At 46.0% G+C, this 23,573-nt stretch overlaps 1 protein-coding gene and 2 long non-coding RNA genes across 9 annotated transcripts; 2 read left to right on the top strand and 1 right to left on the bottom strand.

The window, feature by feature from the left end:
* Window positions 1-37: 37 nt before the first annotated feature.
* LOC128904072 (uncharacterized) lies at window positions 38-21,803 on the top strand. 5 transcript variants are annotated; one of them, XR_008464391.1, is made up of 6 exons: window positions 38-191; window positions 5,754-5,867; window positions 5,996-6,053; window positions 13,555-13,717; window positions 19,012-19,243; window positions 19,839-21,803. It is a non-coding gene; the product is annotated as an uncharacterized LOC128904072 (long non-coding RNA). The 5 variants fall into 5 exon arrangements; XR_008464394.1 differs by lacking the exon at window positions 38-191 and adding an exon at window positions 4,538-4,559; XR_008464393.1 differs by lacking the exon at window positions 38-191 and adding an exon at window positions 4,548-4,583.
* SMKR1 (small lysine rich protein 1) lies at window positions 6,061-12,501 on the top strand. 2 transcript variants are annotated; one of them, XR_008464390.1, is made up of 3 exons: window positions 6,116-6,182; window positions 7,540-8,023; window positions 8,605-8,690. XR_008464390.1 is itself a non-coding variant. In XM_054187900.1 (2 exons), the coding sequence occupies exons 1-2, from the start codon at window positions 6,105-6,107 to the stop codon at window positions 8,836-8,838; spliced, it is 312 nt and encodes a 103-aa protein (XP_054043875.1). In that variant the 5' UTR covers window positions 6,061-6,104; the 3' UTR covers window positions 8,839-12,501. The 2 variants fall into 2 exon arrangements, 1 of the variants encoding a protein (XP_054043875.1); XM_054187900.1 differs by lacking the exon at window positions 7,540-8,023 and having other exon boundaries at window positions 6,061-6,182; window positions 8,605-12,501.
* On the bottom strand, window positions 13,711-23,359 carry LOC128904074 (uncharacterized). 2 transcript variants are annotated; one of them, XR_008464398.1, is made up of 4 exons: window positions 21,709-23,359; window positions 18,134-18,224; window positions 17,781-17,998; window positions 13,711-16,983 (listed from the first exon to the last, which is right to left on the bottom strand). It is a non-coding gene; the product is annotated as an uncharacterized LOC128904074 (long non-coding RNA). The 2 variants fall into 2 exon arrangements; XR_008464399.1 differs by lacking the exon at window positions 13,711-16,983 and having other exon boundaries at window positions 17,750-17,998.
* Between the last annotated feature and the right edge of the window lie 214 nt (window positions 23,360-23,573).

Raw genomic sequence — 23,573 nt, 5'->3', positions numbered from 1 at the left:
TTGATGTACAGCAAGAAAATTTCAGAACAAAGTTTCGGATGGTTTCTGTACAGCTGAAGGAACAACTGTTATCTTAGCCCAAACATGACTGGTGATTCCAAGAATGCTGCTCGGTTTCTGTTGTAATTGGTATATGCAGAGCTTTTTTTTTTTTTTCAGCCTACAGCTTGTTGCTGAAAGTTTTGCTGTCGGTAAGTCATTTTCTTCAGTACCCCAGTACGGATTCTTCTATTTTAAGCCTTGTTTCCTAGGGATATAAGGCACGTGCAATTATGTTATTAGTTTCTCAGTCCTCTATAAGCAACTTTTGAACTGGTTAGCTAATTTCATGCAAATTTGAGTGAAGGATAAAAGGCCTCAAAGATATGAAGTTCCTTTCAGAGCTGTGAAAGTTGTCAGCTAGGTAAAGAGTGACCCTATTATTGCAGTAAGGAACATAAGACAGTATGTTTACACACTTCTCAGTAGTCATTCGATTCTCAGTTTGGATGTGGTTCCCTGCCTGTGCGTATACATTTTCTTCTTTCTCTGTGAAAATGACCATAACCTAATATCCCTCCTTTCTCACACATGAGTATTTCCATAAAAATAATGATACTGAGATGTCCTGGCCTGACAGCTGCCAGAGCTGAAGCAATCTTTATTTATCCAGTTGTAACTACGGCAGTGACTTTATGAGGTTAGGTTTATTATACTTTTAGTTTGCAGGAACTTCCTTTAATTATTTATCAAAAGCCTTGCATGTGTAAACAGTAGCTTGTTTTCTAGCCAGGTCCAAGCATCTTCACAAAATACACCCGTTGACTGCACAGGCTAATGTTTGTCTTCTCAATCTAATACTTCAGGCACACTTGTCACTACTGTTACTTCTTTTTAGCCTCAATAGTAATCAAAATGTGGTATCTTGCCAGTTGTTTTTGCTAAAAGGAGATAATGGGTATAATTATGATTGCTTCTTTTACGCCATGTGGTTTGTTAATAAAAATTACACAAAATTATTTTTCCCTGAACACAGTAAAAATCAATTATTATTTTCTTTCATTATTTCTTTCATTATCCATCCCAAGACTCATTCAAAAGAGAAAACAATCTGCAGACCTTTCTGAGCTACGCTACCGAGCCTTTCCCTGTCCTCTGTCGTTCTTTTGCTTCTTTTGCCTTTTGCTGTCTTTTTTGGCTCCTTCTGACCGGGTACCAGGATTCCTCTGAGATTTTCCTCAGCAGTGAAAGTTCTTCTGGCAGGACTATTTTAATCCCAAATAGCTAGCTGATTCAGTTACCCGTGTCCTCTTAAGAGACAGAAAAGGGAGAGAAAAGGAAGAACAGGAGCTGCTTTAGTGAACTTAGCCACTGAAAACAAGACCCAAACCACAGACATGCCTAGGACAACCAAAGACCAAGGCCCTGCAACTTTTCAAATGGCGAGGAACCTCTTTACTCCGTAATTCACCCTCCACATCACCCTGACAATAGTCTGTGAGACAGGGTAACAGTATCCCTCATTTTCCTTCACTGCTAAATACAAAGAAGTTCAGCTGCTCCACCGTTTAGTCTGAGTAGAAGAGAGATACCATGCTCATTAGCCTCAGTGAAGCTTGATACTCCTCACTGATCAGAAAGCAATTCCCTTTGAATAGCACATTCTCCTGGATCCTACTCATGGCAACAGAAGACAGTCATGAGAGCGAAAAGGCTGGTATTTTCTAGAGAAAACAAAATATCCATGATAAGTAAAAAAAAATGAGAGAAGTGTGTTTCCTACACTAAATGTCTTATCACTTGTTCTTGAAAACGTGTCACACGTCTGGATTACAATAGGGAAGTTTTTTCGACTGGATTGAGCCGGAGGTCTGCATCATAGTCACAGTAACGGCATTCAGCTGGTCAGGCACTCAAACACATTACTCTGGAAAGATAAAATGGTGTTTTCCATTAACTCAATCCCTTTGTGCTCAAGGCAAATAAGTCTAATGGTTTCCACTCCATGTTTCAAAATTGCTCTTCAAAACATCCTCCTCAGGAGCCTCTCACTCTCCGCTGACAGCCATGCTCAGAGACGATGTCGGGTGACGACACAGACGATATCATTTCCGAAGTTTCCTGGTCTCATTTCTCTATCCAACCTGTGCTCCTGGCTCAACTTTCCCTCTTGATAAGAGAGATAATCATTAGACTTGTACTTTTACAAGGAGTGCCTTTGCTCTTTGCGTTCTCTGCTCCTGAGCTCCTCCTCTAGTCATCACCTGGTGCCTTTTGCTGTTGCACTCATTCCTGTCGTTTAGCCTTCTTTTGATATCTAATCTACACGCAGAGACAATTCTTTTCCTTCAAACGTTTCCTCCTGACCACCTTCTTCCCTGCTTTCACTGGCACCTTTAGCTCTCTCCATGTTTTATTGGGCTCTTGTTTTCTTTGTTGTTCTCATCTCTTCTTTTGTTCTCATTTCTGGGAGTTCTTCTGATCATTCTTCATTAAACCGCATTTTACTCAATCACCAGTTCGGCTCATTCTCTATGTCCACTTCTATTTGCATGCTGAAATACTGTCCCTGCAAACATTTCCACCACTACAGATTCGTTCAGTCCCCCTTCAGTACTTGTACATTCATAGCCAAATATATTCACTCTTTTATCAGTATTTAAAAAGCCCCTTTACGAAATCTGCATACCTTCTAACCACCACATCACTTCACAGCGTCCAAAGCAACCGGTGAATGCTTGTTAATCATTATAATTCCATGAGATGGTGTTTGTAATAAACTCAACAATCTCTGTAGCTGCCAGAAAGAGCAGGAAAGATGGTTCGATATTTTTTTCTGAATCAGATTTACAATCCTCTACCCACCGTCCCTTCCAATGCTGATTTATTTAAATGTCTCTACATAGCAGACTATAATATGTACAAACTTCATAGCAGGGGAGAAAACAGAGGCTGGACAGCTGTGACGTCAAATAGGGAAATTAAAAAGTAAAAGCATGTCCATTCCCAAAAGTGCTTTTTAAAAAAAGAAATTACACATTGGTCTTCAGTCACTGTATTAAAATGATGAGCCTTTCTGAGATTCGAAACTTATTTTTTAGCCTCCAGCACCCAAAATTAAGAGAATTCTTGTTTTTGTTAAAATTAATTGTTCTGAAACAAAGCTGTCCCGCTCTGTCCTCCCCACTGCAATGACAGCTCGTGTCTCTGCCCAAGAGACGGGTTGGCATTTCCTCGATGGAGATTAACAGTGTCTCTCTCCCACATTCTGTGCAGCTGATGATTTTCATGGAACGCGTAGGAAAATCATATATTTGAGCTCTTACTCCTGTGTCAATATTGGCTGGAATCAGCCAACCGGCTCAGAAGTTATTGCGGATGCACTGATGGGTAACCCGTGTGCCAGGGCAAGCCCTGTTTCCTTAGGAAATTGCACTAAAATAAAAACACCTCCAAGCTCCTACCTGTCATGATTTGGAAGAAGAGTTTTAAAATATGATGAAGTGCATCCTATGGGCGTACCAGAGAGCAGATTTAGAGAGGTTAATGTTTGAGATAAAAATAAATCCACGATCTAGGCAGACTCATTGATGTGTTGGGGCTTGGCAGTTGTGTAATTATGAGCTAGTTCTTTCTATGAGGCGATTCAGCTCCTACCGCTTTTTTTCACTTGTGCTTTTTGATTTTTAGCACTTTGCAAGTGAAAGCCTGGTTCTGAGGGGCGCAGAGGAGACACCTGCCCCCCACCCTTTCTCCAAGGCTTTAGAAAAATGGTATTATGGCTGTGATAAAGCTGATGTCTCTAAAAAGGGAATGAAATTAAGCCTTCAGCTGCCTGCTCATCCCCCCTACTCCCCCACCTGCATTGCTCCCCTGGGTCTCAGACTTCGGCTTAATTTTATTCACTGTATAGGGATTTCTTGAAAACATCCAAAATCTATTACGTGTAATTTTTGGTGCTTGCTGTGCGAAACTGTGGCTCTCAGAGGATCCAAAAGCAGAGGTTGTTTTTAAAAATCTTACTGTGGTACAGGATGCTGGTCAGGTGGTTAAAAAAAGACAAAAGCCCCCCATTCTCACACCACAGTATCAGAGGATGACAGCGTGGGCCGTGCCTCCCTCCGCAGGGGCAGGAAGCTGAGGCACAATATCTCCCAACCCGAGGCTTTTTGCCCACAAATAAGGCGAATACTCATTTAACAGCCTACCGAGTGCCAATCTTTCCCATAACCTTTGGAAAAAAAGCACAACTTCCTCCTCTTCTCAGCTCTAAGCTGCTGTGGCGACCTTTCGCTGGTACTTTAGGCCGGGGGCGGGGCAGGACAGGCCCCTTTGTGCTTTGTTTCTGGCCCGGCGGGCGCGGAGAGCGAGAGGGCGGCGGCGACTCCCCTCAGCCCCGGAAAAGCCTTTCCCGCCCTTTTCCTCAGGCGGCCGTTGAACCGCAACGGTCGCGGGCCGTGCGCGGCCCGCCCCCCCCGCCCCGGCAGCTGATTGGGCGAGGAGCGGAGCGTCAGTGGCAGACCCCGCCCCTCAAGGCCTTCCCACCTCCCACTGCGCATGCGTGGGCCGGGGAGGCGGAGGTGGGCGCTATGGCAACGCGGGAGGTAAACGGGAGGAGGCCGTGGCGGCGGGGGTCGTGAGGGGAGGCCACGGTCGGGAGCGGCACCGGCACCCGGCGCAGGCACGGTGGGGCTCCGGTGGGCTGCGCTTGAGCGACGTGGTTTTATTTCTGGAGCGCCTGTGGGACGGGCGGCTCTGGGCGGGGGTCGGGGCGGGAGGGCTGTGGAGAACTCGTTGTCTTTTCACGCGGGGGTGTGGGAGAATTATGGAATGGTTCAGGTTGGAAGGGACCTTGAAGACCACCCAGTGCCACCCCCTGCCCTGGGCAGGGACACCTCCCACCAGCCCAGGTTGCTCCAAGCCCCGTCCAACCTGGCCTTGAACCCCTCCAGGGATGGGGCAGCCACAGCTTCTCTGGGCAACCTGGCCCAGGGGCTCACCCCCCTCACAGCAAAGGATTTCTTCCTAATATCTCATCTCAATCTCCCCTCTTTCGGTTTAAAACCCTTCCCCCTCGTCCCATGGCTCCCCTCCCTGATCCAGGGTCCCTCCCCAGCTTTCCTGGAGCCCCTTTAGGGACTGGAAGGGGCTGGAAGGTCTCCCCGGCGCCTTCTCTTCTCCAGGCTGAACCCCCCCAGCTCTCTCAGCCTGTCCCCACAGCAGAGGGGCTCCAGCCCTCCCAGCATCTCCGGGGCCTCCTCTGGCCCCGCTCCAACAGCTCCGTGTCTCTCCTGTGCTGAGGCCCCAGCGCTGGAGGCAGCACTGCAGGGGGGTCTCCCCGAGCGGAGCAGAGGGGCAGAATCCCCCCCTCGCCCTGCTGGCCACGCTGCTGGGGATGCAGCCCAGGCTGCGGGGGGTTTCTGGGCTGCCAGCGCATGTTGCTGGCTCGTGTTGAGCTTTTCACCCACCAACACCCCCAAGTCCTTCTCCTCAGGGCTGCTCTCCATCCATTCTCTGCCCAGCCTGGATTTGTGCTTGGCATTGCCCCAACCCAGGTGCAGGACCTTGCACTCTGCAAGCTCTCCACGGCTTCATTCCTTCAGCCCCTGCTGTAAAGACAGAGGGTCGAGGTCCTGCCAGTGCTACCCAGGGTGTCCTGCAGGCAGGGATGGGGCTGGGTGGGTGAGGTGAGCCTGGAGCAGTGCGGCCGCGCTGCCATGAGCAGTCGCTGACACCGAGTTGAGGTTAAGGTTTTCCTTTTTTTCTCTGTCTAGTCTTGCGGTGTTAAAGGAAATTTCAAGGGCTTTGCTGAAAAGCTCAGAGTTCTGGAATCTGGCAGAGTCAGTAGATGACTTCAGAGGTGATTGTCTGCAAAAAAACACTTTTAGGTATGGCACACCTCAACCTGTTTTTGCAATCACCTAATTTCCACTGTTTTTTTTCTTTTTCTTTTTTTAATTCCCCCTGCCAACTGTAAGGAACAGTATGTAACCCACTGCATGATTGTGTGTTGCAGGGTCCGTCCTCAGGGCTTGACGTGGAGTCCCTCCGCTCAGTGAAAGGACATAGCCATGGTAATACGGGTTTGATTCTTTTGAAGTCTACTGATACCACTTTTTAAGGAAATGGAGTTAATATCCAAGAGGTTCTTTCCCAAGGCTGCAGGACACAAACTGACCTGCCCAAATTCACGTTTCGTGCAAGTATGCACCTGATTCTGATTTTTTGCTTTTCTTGCTGTTCTCAGCTCCAGGCTGTAAAATTTTGCACACATCTTATAAAGCCTCAAATCTTATTGCTTGTGGGTGGATGAAAATACTGCACAAACATGGATTTCCCAGTAATTTTGAAGAGTGTTCATGTGTCAACATTGGCTTGTAGTTTAAAAACTCTCCAAAGAGACCATGGTAGGAAGTCTGATCTGTGTGAGTTTGCCTCTACATGCCGAAAAAGACCTGTGTTCTGTTCAGCATCACATGTCCTTTTGTTGCCTGATAAATTCATGAGAAATCCCGGGGTTGCCAGCCGGTGCACCAAGCGTTGGCTCTGGCACTGCCGTATGTGCACGTACACGATGTTACTTCTGACTGCGTTGTCGATGCTGCGCTGTGGACTGTTAGCTTCCAGCGCTTCGGGAACTCTTCCCTGCTCTAGGCTGTGCTCAAATGTGTGAGCTGACTGCAGACTACAGTCTGAGGCCACATTTCATGAGAGATGGGAAGCAGAAGGCAAGACAGTTGCTGACGATGATAGAGACCATTTAAAGCCTGGAGGTTGGAGGTATCCGCTGCAGGGGGACAGCGGGAGCAATGAGGCTGCTCCAGACAAAAGGCATTCCCTGGTTCTCTCTGCAGACTTATGACAACAGTTTGCCCTTACCTGTAAGCACCTTTTTTATTTTGAAAGAAGTGCTACAGGCCAAATTCTGACCAGGAGCTTAATTGTGTTCAGAAAATCCACCAGTAACCCTGCTGGGAGTGGGTAAACAGGGAGTGTGATTCAGGTGACCAGCTGAAAAATCTGACATAAGCATCTACTCTGTGAAATGTGCACATTCCAATACGTGAAGTATTCAACAAATTCTATCCAATTATGGTCTGCAAAAAAGGCTTGTCGCCTTCTCTAATATATGTCTTGAGTTCAAGTAGTTTGCAGTCTGCATGACTGAAGGTTTAGCAACCGATCTGCCATCAGCTGCAGCTTGCGGTTTGTATTTTCTGTCTGTCCTAATTCCTTCTGTGGATAGTGGTTCTGTGTGTTTGATATAGAAGTCGTGACTTTTTTTTTCTTCCTTTACCCATACATATTCCTTCACATTGTGGTCCTGGCTGATTCTGAAGATCATACTCCTGACTCTGTTCTCATACCTCAGAGCGCAAATGTTTGTCTTTTTTGTACTACTGAGCTGTAAAGGGAACTCTTTAGAATTGATACCATGAAAAATATGCGATGTATACTGCCTTCCCCTAGTTTATGTCCAACTGATAGTTACACGTGGCCTTTCTGGCTGTATTTGTGCTAATTCTTCCTAATGAAGTGCTTGGATCTGTTTAATTACAGTGTGCAATCCTAGGCAAATAACAGAAATAGATGGGCAGATGCATAAAGTGACTTGGTGTGTACTGAAAGTGCTCTTGGCATCGGACCAGAGATCAAATACTTCCAGTCACTCACAATGTGTAAATATTCCCGTTCAACCTTTTCTCTGGGACTAGCTGTTGCTCCATCCTCGGTGTTGCAGGGACACTGCCCACCTTCTGGCTCCATGTTGCCATCACCATTTTCCTGCCTACACAGCAGCAATGAGGGACCCCTCTGGGTCTGCGACCCAGTTTCTGTTGCTCAATACCCGGAGGCAGCATCTTCCACACAGACACGCTCCAGGCTTGTTACGACGAGTGGCCAGGATGGGTGAGAAAACAATCCAGGGAGTGAATCAGACTCCTGCAAATCCCTCTCGGAGGCAAGAGGCTGGGTGTTCAGGCACCAGCGCTAATCAGCTGGAGTTAAAAGGAGTATTTTTTTGGCCCTCTCTAGGGCTTGGGTGAGTCTTGGCAACACCTTCTTCCTCCATACAGAATGGCAGAGCTGGTGTTTAGATTTGTGTTACCGCTAATGGTAGAAGCGCAACTATATTACAGAGCCTTGAAAAGGCCACAGCTGTGGAAGGGAGACCTGCTTTTCTGGTTTATGATCCAGAGTCACAAGCAGACAGACAGCAGCGGATGAACACACAACATAGGCTTGTTTCACTTTAGGATTGTATCGTAATGCATTAATTAAAAAATCAATTGAAAAGAATGTATGATTTCCACTGTGCACATTTTTTTAGCCAGAGAGAAGCACAGGGGAACACTAATTAGTCGTATCTAATGACTTTAAAGATTCTTACAGCCTAGACAGCAAATATGGATTTGTTGAAAGTGTATTAATGCTTGTGAGTCCGTATATAAAATCACCACAAAGTACAGGACTCTGGTGAGGGGCTCTGAGCTAATACTGTGAGCCAGGACCAAGATGCAATGAAACAGCTGTTCCGGGATGTCTTGGGATCCTCTACCCAGAAGCAAGACCATAAAGACGCAGGACTAACTGAGTGTTTTTGTGGTCGCTTTCTCTCTGCAGGCAGTTAAAACTAGCAAACCCAAGCGTGGCAAAAGCAAAAGCTCCAAAAAGAAAGTAAAGAAGGTGGAGAAGGAAGTGGATATCCTCAGCCCAGCTGCCATGCTCAACGCCTACTACATCTGCAACAGTGCCGCTGCCTGCCTGGAGTTTCGGGGCTTTGCCTGGCCTGGCTCCCCCAGAAAGAGGGGGAAGAAAGGAAAGAAACGGGCGGCTGGAAAGCAAAGGACTTCATGAAAACCAGGCTCCCCAGCGAAGAAGAGACTTTTTTGCAGATTAAACTCGTACTGACCTCTCCACTGGTTAGCTCAAATATTTTGCCATAATCATTGTTATGTCCGTACAAAGACACTCTTATATAGCCCAAGCATAGAGTGACAAATGGTAAGTGACACTGTGCCATTGTAATTTCAGCTGTGGCCCTTCGCCCTCCAGTTTTGTGTGGAATAAAGCATCACGCCTCAGCATCCAAAGGGTTTGTAGTGGGGTTTGCTTTACCCACACCGCGGCCATTCTTTTACGGATGGGTCATGCTCCCCAATAGCGGTGTACCTCCAGCTGGTTTAACCAGCGCTGGTGGAAACTTGAGCTCAGAAAGTGGATACCATGGTAAGATTGACAGTGTTAAGTATGATTTCTATAACATCAGCTTATCTGAGAGTCACCCAGCGCTCCCCCTCTGGGTCAACAAAGAGCCATGCGAAGTCATCTGTGTATGTGTGCGATTCACCTTGTTCTGAAGGAAATGGCTACGTTTGGTCGGATAAGCAGTACCTGAAGCTCCAGTGAATTACCACCAGCTCTCCTTTGGCTGTAGTTAAAATCTGGAGATCTAGCTTAAATGTTGTCAGTGATGGTGTTACACACAGTTGGAGGTGATGATGAACCCCCCCACCAGGTCTCCCCTTACAGTAATTGGTCTTAGTCCAAACATCCTGGCTAGAGACCACAAGCTTGGTGTTATGGTTCAGGGTTTTCCACTGTATTTCCTCCCCATGTGTTTAACACAGCCCCTGGTAAATTGTGAAGCAGCATGTCAAGCGAAGTTGTACATCTCGCCCAGATTTTTACACCGACTGGAAGGATGCAGTGGAGTGGCTGAGAGGGGTGAGGATGTGTCCTGAACTGATGCAGGCTATGGAGAGATGGGAAGGAATACAAGAGGGCTGGAATCTCGGCGAAAGAGCTGGGAAAAGAGAATGCACAATGGGCTAGAGCTGCTGGGAGATGTCCCAGTTCTCCAGGACACCCAAGGGACTGCGAGCATGCAAGACCGCTCTCTGCACCAAGCGGCACTGTGACGTGCACAGGAAGTCTCACATCAGAATTGCAGTTGGTTTCTCAGGGCTGAACATCTGTGGTGCTGGTCTGGCAGAGCAGCGAGCCGGCCCTCAGGGCCATTTCTGATTGCCTTAACTGCAGGAGGAGGTGCAGCACCTTTCCGACTTCCAGGTAACTTTATGTTACGGATAACGTAACAGTCAATTACAATGTGATCAACCCAAACCGATAAAGGCCTATAAAGCCTCACCCTGTTTCTCCATCTTAAAATTTTCCCTCTATGAAGAGGTCTTGACCTGGTAAAATCACAGTTTTGCGGCATTGCTTGTAGGCCAGCTACTATCATGTAGGCTACTGTGCTGCTCCACTGAATTTGTTTCATCTACGTGTCAAGAAAATCATGCTGGGTATCCTTTTTCCTTGCTAATTAGTCTGTCGTTGGCATGTTCTGCTGAATCAGAGCTGTGGTTCGCAGTACCAGTTTGTTCTATGTTGTGCATCAACGTGTCTTCCTCAGCGTTTACTCAAGTTCTTGCTTCCCCATCACGCACCAGGAAGTCTCAGGTCACAGCATAGACTTACAACTATTTCCTCCAAGTGATACTTGCGTTCTAAAGCAAGAAATCCCTTGTGAGTGACCTCTGTGTTTAGCATCTTGAGCTAAACATTAGAAAAAAAAAATTTAAAAAAAATCATTCCCTTTTTGTGTGATAGATTTTCTCCATGAAGCGTTAAGGGACAAAGGTTTCCGAGCACTGAGGTAGGAACTGCTTAACATGATGGGGCAGCCCCCCACCATCACTGTCCGGTTGGGTCCTAGGGTCAGTTTCCAGAAATGGAAGAGCAGTACAATCTCCTGCCAAGATGAAGAACCCAGTTTAACAGCAATTGCACGCAGAGCAGGTGTTTGGGGAAGGAACTTCCTTCTGGGCAACTTAGTCTCCAGCTACCTATCGCAGCATCGTGCGCAGTTTCCTCTGAAGCAGCTGTTATCTGACCGGCGTGGGAGGCAGCGTGCCACGCAAGACAGGCAAGTGGTCTGATCTGATACGACGGTTACCAGTAAGCAAAGCCATTTTTACATCCGTGATAGACCAGAGCTACAATGATTTTAAAGACTCCAAAGCAAAGTTTTTAGTATGCAAAAAATACTGGAACAAATAGTGAAATATCATTATATATTCTCTCTTTAAAAAATGAAACTAAATCTGATTTCTGCATGATGCAATTGAGCACACCGGATGGTAACCAGCGAAGTGCAAAGGACAAAGACTCTGCTTTCTAGTGTATCTGAAAAGTTGCCATTCATTTCTTTGACAACAGATGAGACGACCCTTCCAACCATCCCAAACTGAAAAATGAAACACTTATTTTTTCCCTTTTTACCCTTTTACCTCCCTCACGCCTTGATCCATCGCAATGTTGCATGTAATTCAGGCTCCCTGGGGGTTAATAAAGACCAACAGACAGCTCTAAAGAAAAGTTTGGACTTCAAATGGCTCAATTCTGTATTTGAATGTGTTGCTTTAGAGTGCTGTGGGCTGTGCTGCTGATTTCTAAGGGAAAGTCTTTGTCTCAAGTGGACGTGATTTTGCGGGGAGTCTCTGCTGCTGCGGGATGACACTTGCAGATATTTCCATTTTATCACAACCTGTAAGAGTTTGATTCTGTGACGGGCTTTCCGGCCTGCTGCGTTGCAGAATTTATAAGCTGGGTTTATGGTGAATAAAGCCTGTTCTGCTCAAATCCACAAAGAATCTTTTGAGGGGAAACTGCAATCTGGAGAGGCTCTTTCAGGCACGGTGCAAGGGAACTTTGCGGTGCTATGTGCGTCACCTCTTGCAGGGAGTTACAATTTTCTACTATTAGGGCTTCCTTCGTTTTGCCGTTACCGAGCAGTTGAGCGCAGTGTGCCGCTTTGAGTACGCGAGGTTAACGTTTCCTGTAGAAAGTTGTATACCAAAGCCCCACTGTTAAAAATACACTGGATGTTGATGTGCATGTTTCTGGGCGGGGAGGGGAGAGCCACAGGACTCTTGTCTGATGTTAGTGATGGCTATAAATATATATAAAAAGTTTAAAAAAAGGTATCATTCACCACATATGGTAGTAGAATATTTCAAGCTGTATGTGAGCAGCTTCCTTTCTTTACTCTTTCCTTCACTCAGCCTTTCTGTATTGCCTGGTATCTCCTAGGCAGTTATTTTCATATGAAGAAAAGCATTGTGGACCTTTATGATGCATAAGAAAAGCCCGAGAAGTGGCACATACCCTTTTGTCTCATTTCTCATTTAAATAAATGCCCTGGCTCTTATTTCTCAACGTCAGGGGAGGATAGCTGAGGGACTCTTTTGCTCATAAATGCTATCTCCATAACAAAGAGGTTACTGTGGTGAATTTTTAAAGAAAAACTTCCATCCAAAAGGCATATTAGACATTGTCACTAAATAGTGTCAGCGGAAGTAAATAAAATAAAGCTTTCAGTAGGTTAACTCCTGTCTCATTTGCTCCTTTTTCACTGCCGTGGTTCCCCACTGCCATTTCAGATGTCCTCCAGGAACAGAGAGAGTCCAATTTCACTGTCTTTTTTATAAACCTTTCTCTTTCAAGCTTTCTGTTTCTGTTAAAAAAAACCACACTAAAACAAACAAACTTGCAGTCTAGGTGCCATGACACCTGCATATATTGACATCTTCCATTTCAGATACTGGGATGGTTTTGTTACATTAAATATTAAATATTATATATTTATATCCCTGGAAGAGTTCAAGGCCAGGTTGGACAGGGCTTTGAGCAACCTGGTCTGGTGGGAGGTGTCCCTGCCCAGGGCAGGGGTGTGGAACTAGATGATCTTTAAGGTCCCTCACAACCCAAACCGTTCTATGATACAATTATTTAGTTACTGGGAGTTTTCTGGAGGTATGCAGTGAATTCAGGAATCCTGCTTCTTGCAGATGCTTTTGATGTCGCCTCAGAGGAAGCTTATGGGGCTTCCCACCCCAACAGCCTCAGACCATAACTTAGTCATAAAAGAATCCTGGGGAGAAAATACCTTTTTCCTTGACTTTTTTTGGTTTAGGCTGCACATAATTTTGTAAAGGTAAGAAATATTTAATTCTTTTAAAATAAAATATATTCCTTTTAAGTCTGCAATGTTCCTTCTAGGTTACTGCTATATTTCAGGAGAAACATAACCAAAAGGGATTTTTTTTTTAATTTACTATTAAGCTCTGATCTATTCACGACGAAGCTAAAGCGAACTGAGTGTGAAATCTTTTTTAAGCAATTGTCTTCTAGCTGTAACTGTCATTAAAAGAGAGAAATGTTTAAGAAAAAATGAGGAAAATATTTAATGCAACACATGGTTACAACGGCTTCTTTGGAATGGCGGTGATTATATGTCATGAAGGGAGCAGTTTGCTCTTTGGTGGAAAGTCTTGAACCAAATGCTTTAAAATTTCCCCTGCAATTACTGCTGAATGTTAGAATATTTTTAATAGCTGCAATTGCAACCGATAGGCCAAGTGCTCCTACAGTCTAAAAGGAAGCCCTTTTTAAATGTTAGCAGGTAGACTGGAGTATAAGGGTTATATGAAGAAAGCAAAAATACTTAATGTTGTTTAGTGCAAGTTGAAAATTATATCTAATTTCAGAACATCTTTTCTCTTTCAGGGTGATTCAAACAGGTCACACATCCCTTGGGGGCCTTTTTCCCCCATCATTTAATAGGAAGTGCCTGGTTTGTGAAGTACGAAGACACCCAGCCTCGGAGAAGAGTTCTCCACGCATACTGAGATGTTAAACCAGAAGCTACAAAACTGATGTTTGAATTCAGGTTGTATTGGTTAAGCAATTAGTTACAATAATTATTGCAGCTGGGTTTTTCTTGAGTTTTCTTAGTGGTGATATGGTCAACACACATGAAAGAGACTTTAAACACGGGACAGCTCACCTTGTTTTGCATATCTATAGCATAGTTGTCTCTGCCAGGGTTAGTCATGCTGGGATCTCCTTATAGATAAAAAGGAGGTGGGAAACAGGCATCTGAGGCATGACCACTTCTGGACCAAAAGGTCTGATGTTTCTTTGTCACGTTTATGGCAAACCGCTCATTCCTTAAAGTATTTAATTCCTGGAAAAATTTACTAAGACTTTTTTGACCTCTCTTGATCCGAAAAAAATGTTTGTAGAATAAATCTGCCCCCAAATCCTCAGCTGATCTGATGGATGTACTACCCTAGTAAATGATGTAGCACTTTGCATGTCGAATACACAGTTATAACTACTTGGATTGCTCATTGCATAGCAGGAATGATCTGGATCCCTTCTTGTTCACACGAAACCTTGTCTGTGATAGCTTCTCTGGTTTTCTTTTCATGGCATTTTCATACAAATGTTATGTAGGTTGATCGACCTTCGGGGAGAATTTCTGTTCTGTGCCACTTGCTTCTGATGATCCTGGGAGCTCTCCATCCTTGATTTAATGTATCCTTCACTAGAGATGGTTGTGGAGGAGCAAGTGGGAATGCCTTGCATGTATAAGGCGGATTTTTTTTCATTAGAGAAGAAGAGGGGCCTGTTGAGGATATCTGTTTCATGTCTGTAAAGTTTGATTTGGTTGTAAGTAGATTTTATCAAGCCTCTAAGACAGCAAAAGTCAAAGCTGGATCATGTGTGATGTAGATGAATGATATCATGTTCCTAGTTTTCTTAATTTGACCTTTCTATTGGAAGTGAATTCTTGCAACATCAGTTGCTTCATAAGAGAGCTTCACAAGGAGAGTTATGGTTGCTTTAAAGCTTCTGACATGACTTGCAACCTGCTTATTGGCAACAAACCGATGCTTGAAGAACTGAAAGGAAGAAAATGCCAACCCTTATGAAATCACTGCTTTTTCTAATACTATTGATAGTATTGCCTCCCCTAGTGATCTCAATTTTGTAATCTCCCCTTGGGCTTCAGTTCTCCAATGTAAGTAATGATTTATTTGTTATTTAAAGCTGAAGCTCCCAGACCTAGTGAAACAGTCATCTTCTGTTGGGGTACACTGGAGCTTTCCAAGCATGAGGCTCTTTGTCTTATTCCAGTAATAAGTGTTGATCTTGCCATGGTGTCCGGCTCATCTCAAATGAGATGGCCTGAAATGGTGTCCTTGAAAGCAAGAGTCCATCTTCTGTCACCAGTTGTTTTGGATCTTGAGATACTTTATCCAGGAAGTCTGGCACCTTCTCAAAATAGACATAATATTTTGGGAGTACCTGATAATTATAGCTTGCCCTTTGGGGACTGTCCAAGGAGTAGCTCTGTCTTCTTAGAAGCGTACATGCTTTTATTGATTCCTCATCCTTTTCCATTGTCTTATGCATGTGGCTTGCATCATTTCTGTTGCCATCACCAGAAAGCAGATAGCAGAGTAAGAAACACTTTGAGTTCTTACACTGGCAGTTGATGCTCTGCTTTTCTTGCCTAGAACCACAGTTAGGGTCTGTCGCAATGCTTTGGCAGGTCTTAAAAGTTCTTCACAAGCTGGCACTGCAAGATTACTTGGAAGAGGAGATCAAAGTAGTCTTAATGGTTTGTGAGATTTCAGACTGGTGACCTCCTGGGGGTGTCTTTGGTGAGCTTCTCAGCGTCTCTTGAAATGTCCCAGGGTCGTTCAGCTCTCAGGCAGCTCCAGGACTGTTCCCATGCCTATACCAGGCAAAGCTGTGCTAGTCCTGAGCTTAGCAGTAGTCATAACCCACAGTTCATCACTGCCTTTACAATGATCTTCCATGAACAGAGCATTGTTATGTCTCCTTTCTCTTAAAATTCCTTCCTTTCAGCTCTTTAGGATAAGAAAGTACAGTACTTTCAGCCTTTTATTCCTATGTTACATTTCTTAAACCTGTTATTCTTGTTGCTTTCCTCTGTGCTTCACAATGCTACCGCTTCATCAGCACAAGGTGACAATTAACACCTCCGATGTGCAGTTTTTCTTCTCACATGTTACTACACAAGAGTCATAAAACTGAGACTCATGGGATTAATCCGCCCTAAATCTAAATGCCTGGATTAGTCGTCTAGATTGATATAGTAAGAGCAGTTCAGGATCTGATTCCTCTGATCAAATGTACGCAAAGGCTTAAAGTAGTGCCAGGTGTCTTGTTTAGGTACAGGAACATCCAGTGAGATCTATCCCACACTCTGTGATGTGTAAGATTTTACTGAAAAAGCAAATTCAAATTTAGTGTGGATACAGACATGTAAGTTCTTCACAAAGGGATGAGTCCAGGGAAACCGATATGGCTTGGGGGTCCTAAGGAATTTGGGCTAAAGGCCATAAAAAAGGGGTATCAGAAAACTTGAAAACTTTAGTGTCTTGGATGATGAGGGTAAAATTGTGTGGGATATTCTCTCCATCTAATCTTCCATTAAAAGGAAACCACTCGGCCTGTGCCTTTTGGGCATCCCTGTTCAGAGAACAAAAATACCTCCTGACTTCAGCACAGTGGTGTCTCAGAGGCAAAGGAGTGGAGCAGAGCTAGCCAGTTCCTTGGAGAGGAAGCGCCGTCGTCTCGAGCTTATCACTCCTGCACAGTTGTAAACTCAGCCCTGCTCACTCTCGCTAATAATAGCCAAGTGTAATTGTGTTCAGACGGCTGGCCCAGCCAGGGGAAAACAGCCTTGCGTGTTACGCAGTTTAGGCGAAATTGCCTTGAGTAATGAAGAAAAGCAAATTATAAATATCCAACTCGGTGTAATCAGTCTTCAGTGACTGCTTGGGGAATTTATTTCCCTAAGAAAAGCAGATTGGACTTGAAGAAGTATCTCACAATGAGCAGCTTTGCAGCCCCATACAAAAGGCATTGCAGCAGCACGTAATAACACAGTGGAAGCACTGCATGCTACAGTCTGTGTTAAGGAGACGGCAGCTGTTGAGGTGTCACCCTGGGGCTGGGCTCCCAAGCTCACCGGAGCGGCACTGGCCACAGTCACCCCTGACAGCTCTGTCCCACAAGCAAGGACTGGGATTACCAGGTGCTCCAACAGCAGCACAGCGCAGGACAAGCCTCAGCACGGAAATTAGATACTTGAGTCACAAGGAGGGTACCGCTGTCCTAAAAAGTGATTAAAAAAAATATATCTTCACCAGTGTGTTTGAAAATAAGCTTCAGGCAAATTGTGGGGACGGGAGAGGAAAGCCTTCCCGCCCCCAAGTTCCCAGCTCATTTCTTCCTTTTTCACAGTCTCATCTTTGTCTCCCCATTAACTATTTTTGCCATAAAAATCTACCCTAGTTTGGTGATTAGCTGCAAGGAACATTGCAATGGGCACTGACAAGCTATACATAATAGCCTAAGTGGGCTCTTACGTGCCATTCTCTCTCAATAGTTGTTACTGCTGTTTCGCAGAGATGAGAGAACGGCACTCATCCAGCACTGCTGTCTAAATACTCTGGGTACTGGCAAATAGAAACAGTTAATCACTAGTTATAAGAAGCAGCAAAGAAGCCAGCTGCTGCGGGGCAAGCCCAAAATCCGGACTGCTCTTGGTTACTGTCTGCTGCAGAAGAGGAACCACAAGTGAAGCTGCTGTCCCCAAGACACATCATGCATCACTTGTGTTGCTGCACACTCAGACCCTATTTTATTGTATAATCATGTGCCGAAACAAGGGGCTCAGCCCCTATCTTGGGTATCTTCTAGGTCTTCACACCATGCAGCCTTTCTCCCTGTTGATGAGAGAATCAAGGTCTCCAGAGTCCATAGCACAGATGCCCTTTCTCCTGTAACCCTCCCTGCTCCTAAGGGAAAAGTTTTGAGGTTCAAGGCTGCCCCGGAGCGCTGCTGGTCCAGGTGAATACCCAAAACAGGACTTCAAAAATAGGCAGCAAAGCCCTAAAATAATTTATTACCATCCAAGAAAACAAATCTTGAAATTAACTGTTGACTCCCTGATTGCTTTCCATACTAGGGTTTCTCTCTGGAGCAATTCTGAGTGTGAGCTGGCTCTGGGTGGCGATGCCAAAGAGCTATAAAAAAGGATAAGCTCTGCAGTTAGAGTTACGGCATCACAGCCCAATGAGGCCATACTGGAAACTCTGGTCTTGAGATTGCTCTTGTGACGCTGAACCTGAAATAGAGAAAAAAAGCTCTGGACATGTCTTTTTCACAAAGGTCTTGGCAAATCTGGGAAAGAGATGGAATACGTTAAATAATAAGCATGGAGAACTGGAATTCTATGGGAAAATGCCTCCTTCTCTAATACCTGGCAAAGCTAATCACGTGTTATCTTCAGCCTCTTCACTCTGTCCCATGTTTCACTGCAACACTGGACAACGTGAGGTGCTTGTCATACTCTGCGCAGAAAAACAGCAAGATCAGCGTATGCAGAACTTGACCAAACTATATTTGGGCAGAAGGAGTGAAAAGAAGCTGAAAATATCCGAGGAGTGTCCACAGAGGTGGAGAACTAGGTCTAAGGATCAAAATTGAAGAGAGGGGATATACACATGGAAGACCAGAAATCTCTATTTGCAGAGTCCTGGCAGGACTCTATCCACTCTATCCACTCTATCCAGGATAGAATCCACTATCCTGCCAGTAGCAGCTCTCCAGAATGACTGCACCTGTGTAGGTTTTTGGTGACTACACAAAATAGAACAGAGCTTTTCATCACAGGAATCCTCCCCAAACTCAGACTCAGCTTTGGTGTAATCTGGCTCCAGATTAGCTGTGGCAGGCAGGGCCCAGTCAAGGCTACTTATAACAAACTCATTGCACTATCAATATTCTCCCTAGAGTAATGAAAACCAACCCGGCTCTTTATGAGCCGTGCAAATCTGGTTTATTGCACGTTACTGAACAATCACTGTTGCAAAGACTCACATTAAAGGAAAGCAGTGGGTGCAATTTTTTTAATCTGAAAACAAGGGAGAGAAGGAAAAGTACAAGCAGCGCTGTCTGTATTCTCCCCCCCTTTGGTCTGCACCATGAACATTCAAAAACTGCTCAGTTCTGCTAAATCATCGGGATGTTTTGTTTACAGCACAGAGGGTGGATCAGTTACTTTTCTCTTCTATGGGTTTAAGATGAGACTAAAAACCCATTTGAAAGAAAAAAGACCCATCCACTTTTTCTCCCCAGATGATACAAGATGCCAGGTGGATTCCACCTCTTCCATCACTTGCAAGCACAGGCAGCCAAGAAGTGCCATGAGGCAGCAGATGTTTTAACTCTGAGGCAGCTAGGACATTTTGTGACAAGCAGACCCCGAAGAGAATTGCTGCCAGGAACGTGTCTTCCACTGCACAACTATGTGCAGCTCCTTCATCTCCAGCTTGTCAGAGATCAGCCTTCCCATATAAACCCAGGAAAGGTAACAGATTCTTGTTAGTTGTAATGTCTGCTCTCATAAAATAAGCAAGTGTTGGTGTGTTCAGGAAGTCCTAAAGCCATGCCTATGTCTCTGAAACACTTTTTGGAGAAATCTCCCTCTTGTCCACAGTGGCTTAGCTGATAGGACCAATTAGTTGGATCGACCTGGTCTGTGAGATGGGCTAAACATGCTACCAAGGGCACGGGTCTCATCCCCCTACGAAAATGTAATCTGTTTGCGGTCCCTAAAAGTCTATGGTATTTTTTCACACTTGTAAACTTTCTGATTGTAACACAGCCACGCTTACACAGAAGAGACGTCTGACCTAGGGCTCTTACTTGTGCACAGACCCTACCATGGCACCTAAAAACACACCAAATTTGTGACCCAAGGCTGGTGGCACTTTCAGGCCAGACTTGTCTGAGGCTGTTGGCCAAAGCCCAAAAGCCACTTATGCTGCCAGTAATAACCACTCATGTTAAAAAGCAGCGCCAGGTAATTGAGCCAGGCACTCCCAGTCCCTTTATGCTTTCCTCTGCATCCTTTCCTATCCAATCCTTCCTTGTCACTCATCTGTTTTCTTGTTCTGTCCCAGAAGTCACCAACCAAAGACAAGGCGATCTGCTACAACAGCCTGTACATAGCCCTCTGACCTCTCTCCCACCGCCTCAGAGCACCTGAGCCCATACATCCAGCTGGTAACTTGATAACACTGTCCTCACATTATCCCTTCCACATCTTCTCTTCCCAGACCCAGGATGTGAACAGGTAAGCCCTTCTGGGCCTGCTCTGTCACCAGAGCTCCCTTTCCCCACCATGCATCATTCTTCCTCCCCAGTCTTTCCAAGAATGCTGGATACGACATGTCCTACAACAGTGCCTGGCATTCCCATGGGTGTGCAAGCCAGGCTCCCTACTCTTCTGCTAAATCTAAACATACATTTTTACTTACAATTAGTCTTTTCCCAACCCTTTTCACATGGGATTATGGGTCTGTGACACAGCACAGTCTGAATCTCCATGAGAACCTGGAGAGGCACATGTTGATGCTCAATTTTTCAAAGAGAGTTAGTTTGTTCAGTTCAAATGCTGCCTCTCTGAGGACCTTTCTGCTACATCCCAAATGAACGTCCATGCTGTTGCCTGTCAAGAGGCTTTGGTCCTGTGTGCACAGGGGTGGAGAAAGAAGGAGCACATGTCCCAGCCACAGTCTCAGCACACTTAACAGCCACTGAGTCATAAATGTGCACTTTAACAAGCCCATGGGTTGTTCTGCCCATTCCAAACCGATTAGCAACATGTGGCCTTGAAAATATGCACCTGGATGGGACCCTGAGACATCATGTCATCCATCCCTCTCCCTGAGGCAGGAGCAACTCTACCTGCAGCATTCCTGAGAAGTATTTTGTCTAACCTGTTCTTGAAACCTCCAACGGGGGAGACTCCAGAACATCCCAAAGCTCTTCCAGTATTATCACAACCTACCATTACGAAATTTTCGCGGTGAATCACCTAAATCTACCTTCTTGTGATGTACCAGGAACTGACCATCCTCCTGCAGAGATGCTGGGTCACTGTGGGTTATACCAGGCCTGTCAGGTGGCACAATCCCAGGTCTCAGGGCTTGTGGCCCTGCTCCAAAACTGCTGATTAGCACAAGGGAATTCCACTGCTGTTACAGTCCGCATCAGCTGCCTCCACATGTCTGCCTGCGTTGGCAAGGCACTCCCCCGTCTTCACGGAGCAGCAAGCCCCAGCCAAAACACCTTCACGGCTCTGCAGCAAAAGTTATTCATCTCGGCAACTGGCGTAAAGTCATCATCTGGCCCGGATCCACATTTCATACCTACGGGAGGCCGATGACAGAAATCCAGGCCATACAAAACTCAGAGTGATTAAGTCTACAGGCTAAAATGACGTTCAGGTGAAAAGCAGAAGCGTTATTTTCCCCACAACACGCTGTGAGTGTACGTGGTAGCAAAGATCCCAAAAAATTGCAGGGGCACTGCAGGAGCGACAACTGGAGTGTGACTGCAGAGTGGACAGTCGATCCCGAGCTGACCTGACGCTCGTACCAATTGCCTGGGATGGCTCTGCAGGCCAGGCACACCAGTTAGCATCTGTTTTCCATTCCGTGCTTTCCATGTTTCTTGCACCTTCACATGGCTATAGTACAGTCGTCACTTCCTGCTCTAAGAAGTCATCTACTATTGCTTTACTCTAGTTGTAAATAGAAAAAACTGATGGCCGTGTTTCATTCCACCTATCAGATGAAGTTATTTCAGTATTTTCTGTATTTGCCTGATTATCAGTAAATTTGCAGCATGCTGGGAGCTGGCAGGCATGTCGGACCCATCCCCTTTTACAGGGACTGGTATTGCATCCTTCAAGGGAACTTGTAAAATCCCACTAGTGGATATTAGCATAATGACAAAAATTTTATCATTTTTAGTACAACGACATACCCATGGAAGAGGTTTCTACTAGGCACAGATGGTAGGCTGATGTCCTGAAATGTAACAAAGTACATACATTTTACGCCAAGAAAAATAAAATTATGATTACTCTAATATAAAAGTTTATTGAATTTTTGTTCCCCCAGATCTTTAGCCCAGAGTGCAAAATAAACACATAAGATCCTTAATGAAGGAATATTACTGAAAATAGTTTGCTTTCCAGGTTGCTCTTAACTAGCTTCTGTTAATTCTTCTCCTAGTACCTGTTCTCATTGTATTTTCCACGTCATTCCTTAGGTGTGTGGAAAACATCTTAAATTTGACGGCTTCAGTGCATCAGATGTCAAGTCCCATCTTAAGATTCCCTCCTACAAAACACAGGCTTATACCCATTTTTATTATTTCCCTCATCTCTGTGTTTTAAATCCTCCTCCTTTGTATTTTAGGTTCCTGTTGAAAACCCAGATTGCGTGGGGAGAGCAACGGCCTTCAAACGTGAACACCGTCCCCCAGAACAAGGCCGTGATCCTGATAGATGTCTCTGAGCCCTGATATGATAATACAAGAAATCATTAGCTTCCATATACCGGGAAGGGTAATTAGTGGGGCTAAAACCGAGTTCAGTTCATCGATACCCACAGTGGACTCTGTTCGTGTCCAGGGCAAAAAGCAGGCAGTCAGTCTGCTTAACCGTCTTCTCACCATTTCCTTACGTGCTGAAGGGACACCCGTCCCCTTGGCGCGAGACCAAGCTGCGTTTCGGAGGAGCTCCAGCGCAGGAGCCACAGCTGCTTCGAGCCGGCGGCCCTCGCCGGGAGCGGGCAAAGATTTACAGCTACAAACAGATGGCCTCTTGCACACCCCGCCGGCCTCCCAACGTGTTATTTTTATATTTATTTTTTTTTTTAACCCCAGATTAGCTCAGCAATATGGTTTCTCCTACCCCAAAACCCACCAGGGCGGTTGCTTCTCCTACGACCAAAACGTGGCAGTGTGCAGGCGGGAAGGCCATGGCCCAGCAGCAGGCTGAGAGGGTTTTAAAGGGGCTTTTTTCACAGAAAAACGCCATTAGGGCCGCAGCCCACCCCATTGGGGTGCCAGGTCTAGCGTAGCCCAGGCTCAGATGCTTTTAAACAGTCTTTTTCCACAGAAAAACACGATTGTGACTGCAGCCCGCCTGGCTGAGGGGACAGGTTCAGCACAGGCTGGGATGGGATGGTTTTAAACTGGCTTTTTCCACAGAAAAACGCAATTGCGAACGGCAGCCCCCTCGGCTGAGGTGCCAGGTCCAGTGCAGGCTGGGACGGGATGGTTTTCAACGGTCTTTTTCCTCAGAAAAACGCCATTGGGACCGCAGCCCCCTCGGCTGCAGCGCCAGGTCCAGCGCAGCCCAGGCTGGGATGGTTTTAAACACACTTTTTCCTTTTTCCACAGAAAAACGCGATTGCGACGGCAGCCCGCTTGGCTGAAGCGCCAGATCCAGCGCAACCCAAGCCGGGTCCCTCCGCCTGGCCGTCGTCCCCTCAGGGCTCTCCCGCCCGCCGCTCGAAGCCCCTTCGCAACCTCCTCACTGAGGGAGGTGGAGGGAGAGAACGGCCACGACCTTCCCAAGATGGCGCCGACACTCCCTCGCGCGCGCCACCCCCCCGCGCCCCCTCTCCCTGCGGGAGAGAAGCGCCGCGACCTCCCCAACATGGCGCCAGCGCCCCCCCCGGCTTCCCACCGCCGCCGCCTCCTCCACCCTCAGCCCCTCCGCCGCCCGAACCTCCCGCACATGGCGGCCCCACCACTGCCACCGCCCGCCCCCCGCGGCCCTCGCCCTCCTCATCATGGCGGCGGCGCCGGGCTATGACGCCATACGTCCTCCTCCTCCC

This window comes from Rissa tridactyla, chromosome 1 (assembly GCF_028500815.1).
Source record: "Rissa tridactyla isolate bRisTri1 chromosome 1, bRisTri1.patW.cur.20221130, whole genome shotgun sequence".
Lineage (NCBI taxonomy): Eukaryota > Metazoa > Chordata > Aves > Charadriiformes > Laridae > Rissa > Rissa tridactyla.
Note: the sequence above shows the minus strand (reverse complement) of the source record. Positions and strands in the feature narration are given on the sequence as shown.